This window comes from Notothenia rossii, assembly GCF_949606895.1.
Source record: "Notothenia rossii genome assembly, chromosome: 4".
In the NCBI taxonomy this organism is placed as follows: domain Eukaryota; kingdom Metazoa; phylum Chordata; class Actinopteri; order Perciformes; family Nototheniidae; genus Notothenia; species Notothenia rossii.
Window position 1 is genome coordinate 44,707,396 of NC_136902.1, and position 9,677 is coordinate 44,717,072.

General features: G+C 37.8%; 2 protein-coding genes across 2 annotated transcripts in view; both read right to left on the reverse strand.

Moving 5' to 3' along the window:
• Positions 1-1,778, reverse strand: part of LOC307035346 (ephrin type-B receptor 2-like) — a 91,295-nt gene extending 89,517 nt beyond the window's left edge. The window contains exon 1 of the mRNA XM_079674536.1: positions 1,555-1,778. Within this exon, the coding sequence (XP_079530662.1) occupies positions 1,555-1,654 (100 nt within the window). The 5' untranslated portion in view covers positions 1,655-1,778. The remainder of the gene's footprint in view (positions 1-1,554) is intronic.
• A 1,260-nt stretch (positions 1,779-3,038) lies between these two features.
• LOC307037153 (uncharacterized protein) lies at positions 3,039-7,544 on the reverse strand. The gene is made up of 6 exons (XM_079677933.1): positions 7,440-7,544; positions 6,456-6,515; positions 5,571-5,718; positions 5,233-5,388; positions 4,947-5,029; positions 3,039-4,392 (listed from the first exon to the last, which is right to left on the reverse strand). The coding sequence occupies exons 3-6, from the start codon at positions 5,596-5,598 to the stop codon at positions 4,210-4,212; spliced, it is 450 nt and encodes a 149-aa protein (XP_079534059.1). The 5' UTR covers positions 5,599-5,718; positions 6,456-6,515; positions 7,440-7,544; the 3' UTR covers positions 3,039-4,209.
• Between the last annotated feature and the right edge of the window lie 2,133 nt (positions 7,545-9,677).

A 9,677-nucleotide genomic window follows, 5' to 3' on the forward strand; every position in this document is an offset into this window, starting at 1 on the left:
AAAAATGTTTGTAATGTTACTGTAAGTTGGTCGAACAAATGCCTCCTCATCCGGAAGCTGACCGAGCAGACCCGAGCAGCAGTCGAGAGGAGCCGAGCGCATCCGCGAAGCACACAAAATGGCGACGTCAGGGTTCCTGTTAGCCGGCAAATCTAAATCTCTTCGGTCAAAATGTCCGGTCAAAATAATTTCCCTTTAGCGCAATACCGCTGGTGAGTTCCTTTTTTTATTTCCTGCTTCTTCACATGTGCTCTCTCCAGTACAGGTAAGCTCTGAGTGTTAGCGATGCTTGCTAATGTAAACAAAGACCATATTACGTCCAAAACACGAGGGGATTGTTTCTGATAGGGCCGTGGGTCCGCATTTCCGAAATGTACCTCATATCGGACGCAAATCTGGATCAGCTCTGTTGTACCCCCGTTTTTAGAGATTTGGGTACGGAGGAAAAGAGAGTCGGTTTAGTTTTCTGACACTTTGTGAGTTCCCTGACACACCGGGGACACATATTCATGTATAAAATATATCACAAAGTGCATTTTTGCATTATAGGTCCTCTTTAATGCCTTTGTAATATTTTCAATGCAGGACTTTTAATTATAAGAGTACCTTTATAGTTTAGCATTGGTGCTTTTACTTAAGTACAAAATCTGAGTAGCCTACTACTTCCTCTGACGGAACTGAAACAGTTCATAGAACCTGGAGCTGGTCTTAACCTTTAAATCCATTGACTGCATGAATCACAATCACCAACATGTGGATCCCTAAAATGTTTTATCGTGTGGACTTTTTTTTGTTTCTTTTTGTGAACATCACACCATGGTATTTGTTAATAAGTATTGCTCCTGATTGCTTAATCAACCCCAGTCTGGACATCAAACCCTATTTTTAAACCGCGGGAACCCCACAACCAACATAATCTCTTTTTTCTTTCCTCGATGGCTGACTCATCAGTGCAGGCCAGTAAGGTACAGAATAGCTTCACAGTTGGTCTGTCGTTTTTTAAAAAGGTTTAGGTAATGCAAAAACAATAATACTTTAATGAGGTGGTGCATGGGAAGATAGGGAACTAGGCTATTATGTTAAATATCATGCATCAGTTCTCCGTCTCTTTCACTCTGCAGGGTCTCTGCACTGTGCTGGGTCCTGGAGCCTCTGAATCACACACACCTAATCGCAGATACACACAACTGTTGGTCCCTGCCATTGGCCAATGACAAACGGTATCCAATAACCGAGCGACTTCACAGAATAATAATAATAATAATATTAATAATAATAATAATATTGAAACGAATCGACCAAATAAAGAGTAAAGCCACAGAAGCAGATTAATTCCAGACTACAGAAGTGTTTCCAGCCTGATTCTTCCACAGGACAGATATAAGAGCTGGATGTGCATTGTTTAGATCTAGAGTTTCCAGAGCCTCTGCTTTGAGGCGACGTTAAACACACAGTAGTGTGTGTGTTGCAATAATGCCGGACTCTCAGTCCGTGTCCGGGCGCCGGGCATACCCCACACATTCATCCTTCAAACAACAGTTAACTCCGGTTTACCTTCGACAGCCCACACCGTTGGCAGTATCCACAGAAAATACAAGATATCCATAATGAGAGTGGTTCCAGGCACTGGACTGTGGGATGATAACGCGTTCATAGCGCAGCCGTCCAGCAGCGGGCCACAGACATTGGATTCATTCAGAGCTGCAGAGCCTCATCCGAATCCGAATCCCCAGCAGCAGCAGCAGCAGCAGGAGCGGAGGGATAATGGCTGAGGAGCTGCTGCCCGGCCAGTGGGCGAAACCAAAAGAAAGGGGGCGGAAAAACACCGAAACCGGCATCCCGCTGCACGCGGTGTCTAAGGGTCTGATGCACCACAGAGAGGGTTATTATAAATGCATCTTATCAGAAAAAGTTATTATTGACGTTTAAATTATATTAGAAATATTTGTAATAGTAATAATAAATAAATTATAATAGTAATAATAATAGTTAATTACATAAAAGATAATGATAATAAAAAAAGTTTGTGTGTGTGTGAATGTAATAGGTGTGGGAGTGTGTGTTTGTGTGACCTTAAAAGTATTTCAACTCATGTCTGCGAAATACTGCACTTTAGGATAGCTTGAGAAATATGTTGATATCATTATTTTATAGATGCAACATTCCAAACAAAAGATCTGTATGGTTTTCTCATTTTACATTTTAGTTGTATATGTTTGGTCTATTAATAGTATTCCAATATATTCTTCATAAAGAGTATTTAGACCTAAAGATGTTTTGTAGCAGATTTTCTTGTGTTGGTATGTTTCTTGTATTTGTTAAGAGAGTTACAGCAGTGCATGAGTCAACAGATCCTCACTCCCAGGTCGGCCTATGTTGACGTTATGTCAAGGTCCCCTGTGTCGGCTTTTTCCAACACAAGGAGGGTGGCCCTTAGCGTACATTTTCAACTTTCCGGGATGTCCATAGGCTTCTATTTAGCTCCCTAAACGTATGTTGTAGACGACTTGAGATCGCGAGCTAATTCTACCCGCCGCGCAACCCTGTCGCCTAAAAATTACTTCCCACAGAACTAAACTGCATTCTCAATTACGTTTAGTTGACAGCGTTGGTTTCCCCCAAAAGTGGGCGGGGCTGTAGTAGATGTTACTCTCATCTATTATTCAAAACCATTCTATTTATTCTAACGTAAATTACATGCCAGTGTTTTATCTTTTTATTTATTTGTTTTTGTTGCGTGAGACATATATTCAGCAGAAGTCTCGACGTTTGCATTCAACCAAAGTAGCTTGTAAGTATGCTAACGGACAGAAAAAACACACGACCACATCGCTCAGATTTTGGCCTGGAGTACGAACCGTTTATTGTATCTGCGCATGCTCATTAGCATCACCACGTTTAAGGCACATTCTTATGATGTCATACACATGAACTGAAACATGACTTTGTTATTATACAGATATGCTCAACACTCCCATTCAAAGACATGTTAACTCTCTACAGTGCACTCAAAGAAATGAAATGTTAGATTTACTTAATCCAGTTATGTCAACCGGTTGCACGTAACAAGGCTAAGTAAATAGGATTCAGACTAGTAAACTAATATTTACTTTTAAGTAAGTAGCATTTAAGTAAATCTTACCTAAGCATCTTAATTAAATTCTACATCATACAGTTATGTTGTATTTGCTTAACACAGTTATGTTGAATTGACTTAAATTGTTGTTTTTACTTAACCCAATTATGTTGTATTTACTTAAAGTGTGCACTGATTTACCTAACACAGTTAGGTTGTAATTACTTAACACAAATTAGTTCCATGAATGTTGTAGGATTGTGTTATTTGCACTCAATATACTTTAATCCAAATTGCTCTATCAATATAAGTAATTTAAATGACTACAACTCAGTAATTTGTTTTCCCCTCACTTTATTTAAAATGTTCATTTTAGACAAAGTGCAGTAGTGTACACTTATAACATTGCATTTTGCAAACAACCATCTGAATTGTGACAACAATTCAAGAACAAAAAAACTCTTAACTCCGACAGCCCAATGGTGGTAGGTGCACATATTAGAATTGTAAAGGTCTTTGCTTAATAAACCCACAGCTGCTGAATTTGACAGTGACGAGAAACACGAGTGACTCAAGAAGTTAACACGTGGGCTGAAAAGCTACAACAATGACTTATTATATGAATATTTTATAAAAGAAAACTTTACTACAAAGTATGATGTTTTTAATGTCTTTCCAAACACTTATTAACGCATCACATAATATTGATCAAGCACATAATGTCTTACAGTAAATCTTAGCCTCTGTTATACATGAACATATGCCTTGAACTTTCAAAAGCAGAAGAGTGTGTGTGTGTGTGTGTGTGTGTGTGTGTGTGTGTGTGTGTGTGTGTGTGTGTGTGTGTGTGTGTGTGTGTGTGTGTGTGTGTGTGTGTGTGTGTGTGTGTGTGTGTGTGTGTGTGTGTGTGTGTGTGTGTGTGTGTGTGTGTGTGTGTGTGTGTGTGTACTGAGATGGAAATTAACTGGACGTTATCTCTGTCACAGTATGTTGTCCTTGGGATTACTCTTGTAATCTGTTTTTCAGAACCTCCACCTTGGTTGACACAGTCTGTTGCCATCCAACCCCATCAATACTTTTTGATTGAATTCAAATGTATGTTTCAGCTCCTTGGGGTAGCTCAGATTGAGGCTTTAAATCAGTCCAAGCAGTACTGCCCATCCATTTGCCAAGTATTCCAGCTCTCGCAGCATTCCAACACCCTCGATGATGACACCAACATCCACAAGTGGTTCCCCGGGCTCTGCTCCTTCGTGTTTCACGAGATAGAGTTCCAATACCATTGGCTCCATTTGTGTTGTTGGAAGTTCAACCTCCTAAAGTGGGATTAGAACATAGTATTCATGATTATCAGTATGAGAACTAGCCCTGACACACATCATTTTATAATATGAAACAAATGAGCAAATCCTTTTATTATTTTCCATTGTAAATAAATACATGTAGTTGTGAATGTACATGAACAATATAACCAAAGTAGCAGCAAATACTTTGAATAAAAAACAAATTCAATTATTTAAGTAGTTATTTTTGCTTTTAATTTAAAGAGGACATATTATGCAAATGTTCAGGTGTATATCAGTATGTAGTGTCTCTACTTTAAAGAGTCCTCTCCTGCTGATGTTCAGGTGTATATCAGTATGTAGTGTCTTTAGTTTAAAGAGTCCTCTCCTGCTGATGTTCAGGTGTATATCAGTATGTAGTTTCTCTACTTTAAAGAGTCCTCTCCTGCTGATGTTCAGGTGTATATCAGTATGCAGTGTCTCTACTTTAAAGAGTCCTCTCCTGCTGATGTTCAGGTGTATATCAGTATGTAGTGTCTCTACTTTAAAGTTTATATATATATGTGTTTGGCTATGTTTCAACTTACCAAATATTCCTTTATGAAGCTCTCTGAACTTTCATTCATGTAGACGCAGAGCGCTTTAAGGACACAGTCCCATCGTGTTTCAACTGTGGGATCCAGAGGGACAAACACATTTTCAAAATCTTCACACAAGAATACTGATTATGCTTGTGTGCTGATTTTTGGCAAGTCAAAGGAAGGGGGTCAGAGAGGTTAAAATATATTTATATGAGAGGGACAACAAGAGAGAGAGATAAAGAGAATATGGTGTTGCAGTGCCAAAACTACACAATTTAATACAACTACATACCTTGTCCATGGCTGCCATGATCAGGCCCAAATTGCATCCTGCTGTTCCTCCCTTCTTTTTGAAAACCTTCATCAACTGAGACGAATGGCGATCCAGTTGAGACATGAAGGTAGGCAGCAGCGGAACGGTGGTGATGCGGGTGAATTCTGCGTTGACCTGCAACACATTGTGATACAGTTTTAAATGTTTTGTTTAAAGCTGTTGCATCTATAATAATATCCATCAAGTGTCATAGCAGAAAGGACAGGAGTTAATCTACTCGTGTAAACAAAACAAAGAAGTTCAGCTGAGGTTATTTTCTTATACATGTGCATCTATTAAAATATTTAAAAAATCACCTCGCTCTCTGAACACAGAGCTGGCCATCGCTCTCCGAACTCAGTTATGAAGGGCTTGTCCTGAAGGATTTTTAATTTATAGTGCTTCAGTAATTGGTACCTTGTAGATTGAGTCTCAGTACACTGTTTGCATCTCCAGATTCAAAACCTACAGAAAAAGATAAATGTATTAATGATCAAAATGTACTGTAAATAACAACTGTTATTGCACACATTAACATAATTCAGGGTGTGAGGTGCAGGATATAGCAACCCATTACTGGATCTTAAGCAGTGGTGGAAAAAGTACTCTGTACTAAAGTAAGAGTATAAATACTCCATTACTTGCAATAGTCCCAAATTCAAAATAATACTTAAGGTAAAGCACCAAAGTGTTATTAGCCAAATATAATCAAGTATCAAAAGAAAAAGTAGTTTGTGCAGAATGCCTTTTGTAAAAGGGTTGCATCATTATAGAATAAAAATCAATGTTCTTATAATAAAAAATCTACATATATACAAGATGTGTTAATGTTGTGATTTGTTAATATAGAGAACATTTTGGAAAGAACTGAGTAAATTAGTAGTAAATGTATGTGAATATAAACATTATCTAAAAAGGTAACTACAAGTGTCAAATAAATGTAGTGTAGTAAAAGTACAATATTTCCCACTGAAATATAATTGAGTAGAAGTACAGAGTAGCAGAAAATGGAAATACTCAAGTATATTTCTGTGGTACTTGTACTTTGTGCAGTAATGTAAATGTAGTTGGTTACATTCCACCACTGATCTTAAACACGGCATGTGCTTCGAGCTGAAGCCAACTTAGAACATTGTTTGTTTTAACTGACAAATCCTACTCATTTAGCCTTCAACTTATTTGGAGACGTGAAGGATACTTACTGTACTTTTGAGCGACCGGCTTTCATCGATACATTTGGCTACTCCCAACAACTTGGAAATCTGAAATTCAAAGTTGGAGAATTAGTCACACAATGAACTTCATGCCAAAAAGAATTAATCCTGTATACTTTCATTAAAAATAAAAATGTTGCAACTGCCACAAACATTCGCTTGGCTCGGCACCCAGAGTAACACCCCTTCAGCAGCCGCAGTAGTCTCAGCAAATAGTGGCATCTGCGGCGGAAGTACCTGCCACTACCACGATTTAATCTTGCTCTCTCTCTCTCTGATTATGTCGGGTGAATTCCGTGTCTATTTAAGAGCTGTCTTAAGTGAAGATGTGCTTGTTGAGTGCGTTCCTTTACATGCTTTAAATAATTCACACTTTGATATTCCTCACCGACATAATTAACGTAACGACCAAGCACGGCTCCGGCTGACGCAACAGTACAGTGCAGATGGGAAAAACTTTTCTTCCAAATAAGCTTTACAATTTAACAAAAAAAACTCCCTCAGGGCGTTACACTTGATGAAGTTATTTTTAACAGACTTAGAAGACCTTAACCGACTATGACCTTTTTGGCATTTGCAACCAGGCTCTCAAATCTTTAAATCAAGCACATTTAAAAACACTTTTTTTTTAAAAAGGAGGGAAAAAACGTTTCCACTTGGTCAGAGCTAAAAATTAAGCTGACATTACTAATTATAACCACATCAAGCTAAAATCATTAAATACATAACGATTGAGACTTCTACAGACAAAGCTTGAAATTTCACCTCTTTTGTGACATATTCTAACACTTTTAAGTGCAAGGGAACATCATTAAAAAGATACCGTTAAGCTAGCTGTTAGCTAGGCTGCACCGCTTTTCAAATCTATCATCAAAGTATACATTTGGTAGCAGGGAAATCAAAAATACACATCAACTTTTGTGTTTCAGGGACCGTTTGTGTTTAATATATGTTAATATTGAAGAAACTTACCATAAAATCGCAGGATGGCACAGGAAAGGGAAAAATACGCGGTTCTGTCATCCACATCTCAAAGTCACAGGATCCAAATGATGCATGTCCCCGGTCTTACAGCGCATGTGCTGAGAAAGTACGGCAAGCACTTCAATCAGTGCGTTTTAAATACATTTACCATTTAAATACAACACAACATGGTAATGTAATCCCAAAATGTTGAACTTTTACATAAATGCAATTAAAGTCTCTAGATTTAATTGTAAAAAGTGCATTTACTTAGTAGTTTCAATATAAAAAAAGCAATTAATGCAAACAACATTCATATTTCATTTCTTAGAGTGTGGTACACAGAATCCAAATAAACAAAACAAAAGCTTCTCTAGCAGTGTTCAATTTTTATACCTGCAATTCACATTACTGTTACGAACTCAGACACTTAGGAGGTAGGACCCAATTGCACGACCTGGGAGACAGAGTTAAAGTATTTGTAAGATACTTTATTTTTTCATGAACAGCAAAAATGAACAACAAAAAACGGTCTCTATCACTCTCTAGCTGAAATGACAAAAAATAGAGAAGAAAAATGAAAATGCTCACGTAGTGAGGATCAAACTTATCAAGAACTCAAAAGAGCATAGACCTGACTGTGGCAAGAGATAAGAGCAAAGCACTGACCATGGCAAAAGACAAAAACGAACTGACACTGAACACTGGGAGACAGGGGAATTTAAACACAGGGTAACAAGACACAAGAGATGGGAGTAAGTCTATGTGCAAGTCATTAGCAAGTCTCAAGCCTTGACCTACGAGTATCAAGCAAGTCCCAATTCACTGTGGTGAGAGTCGAGCAAGTCAAGTCAAGTCATTGCTCAGGTCAAGCAAGACAAGTCAAGTCATACGAAATTCTGATGAATAAGCCCAGTTTCTGCATTTAAATCAGTTAAAAGACAGTGGTTATGAAAATGGATTCAACCCACACTATGATCTTCATTACATACACAGTTAATCATTTGAAATCTAATTTAGACCGATGACAATCATATTAGATTCATATTAACCCTTGAACTGCAGACAATATAGCTAGGACTCAATCAAAAAGTCTGTTCAAAAAGGCAGAATTCCAGGTAAGAAAATCATACATGGCATTTGCCATTACACATATTTAATTTAAATTTCTGTTAACACTAGAACCGCCAACAGCGTCAGCACCTACATAGATATAATTTTCAAATCATTTAATTTTTCCTCTTCATAATTTCCTTATAAACTAAGTAGGACGATTTAAAACTCAGTTAATTGGGTTAATTTAGAAATTGCTTCAGTTTATCATCATAACAGATCAAAAAGTTCAGATTCATTTTACAATAAATCAAGGAATGATGTACTTCTACAAACAAAAACAACATAATTAAAACATTTAAACAAACTACTAAAAGTAGATGAACTACATTATTCAAAAGTTTACAATAACTTCTGATAATAACACAGGGAAAATAAACGAGGCATCTCTTTTCCTCTCTCTCTCTCTCTCCCGACAGCCCGTCAGTATCAGGGTTACTCAACAATGAATCCCTTGGCGGCTCTAGTGTTCATTTACCGTTTTGTCTTCTCTTTGCAATGCTCAATCGATTTGAAACCAAGGCTAACGTAGCTTAAACTTAACTTTCTAGCTAACACAACACACGCACCTTTCTCTGTTTTTTTTTGTAGTGACGAATGAAGTTGGATGTTGTGGTGGTGGTCCTGTCACTGATCTTTATGCTGACCCTGCATACCGCTGTTCTCTTCTTATTACCGTCATCGACAAAATAATCCTTGAAACCAAACTTCACTATTTTTGGAGTAAAGCTAGCCGCTGCCATGTTAACTGAGACTCCTGCCTTCTAGTGGGTTGCCAGGTTTTCGTGCATGGCGCAATAATCACGTTTTTCGAAAAAACTAAACGTAATATCTCACTACAAAAACAAACGCAAATATTTAATTTTAAACAGTCAAGTCCTTTCAAGTCATCTATCTCAAGCTTAAGTCAAGTCTCAAGTCATGAATACCAAGTCAAAGTCAAGTCAAGTCTTTTTATCAATGTTAGTCAAGCAAGTCTCAAGTAAAAAAATATGCGACTCGAGTCAAGTGATGTGACTCGAATCCCCACCTCTGCAAGACACAGGTGGGAATGATCAGGGGCGAGACTGACGCTGATTAGCACAGGAGACACAGAAGGGATGACAGGTGAAAACAATCAGGAAATTAGACACA

Excerpts from the sequence above, each read along its gene's own strand:
- LOC307037153 (XM_079677933.1), bottom strand. The coding sequence starts at position 5,598 with ATGGCCAGCTCTGTGTTCAGAGAGCGAG. Across the intron at positions 5,389-5,570 it reads CTCTGTGTTCAGAGAGCGAG|GTCAACGCAGAATTCACCCG; the intron begins GTGATTTTTTAA and ends AATGTGTTGCAG. Across the intron at positions 4,393-4,946 it reads GCTTCATAAAGGAATATTTG|GAGGTTGAACTTCCAACAAC; the intron begins GTAAGTTGAAAC and ends ATCCCACTTTAG.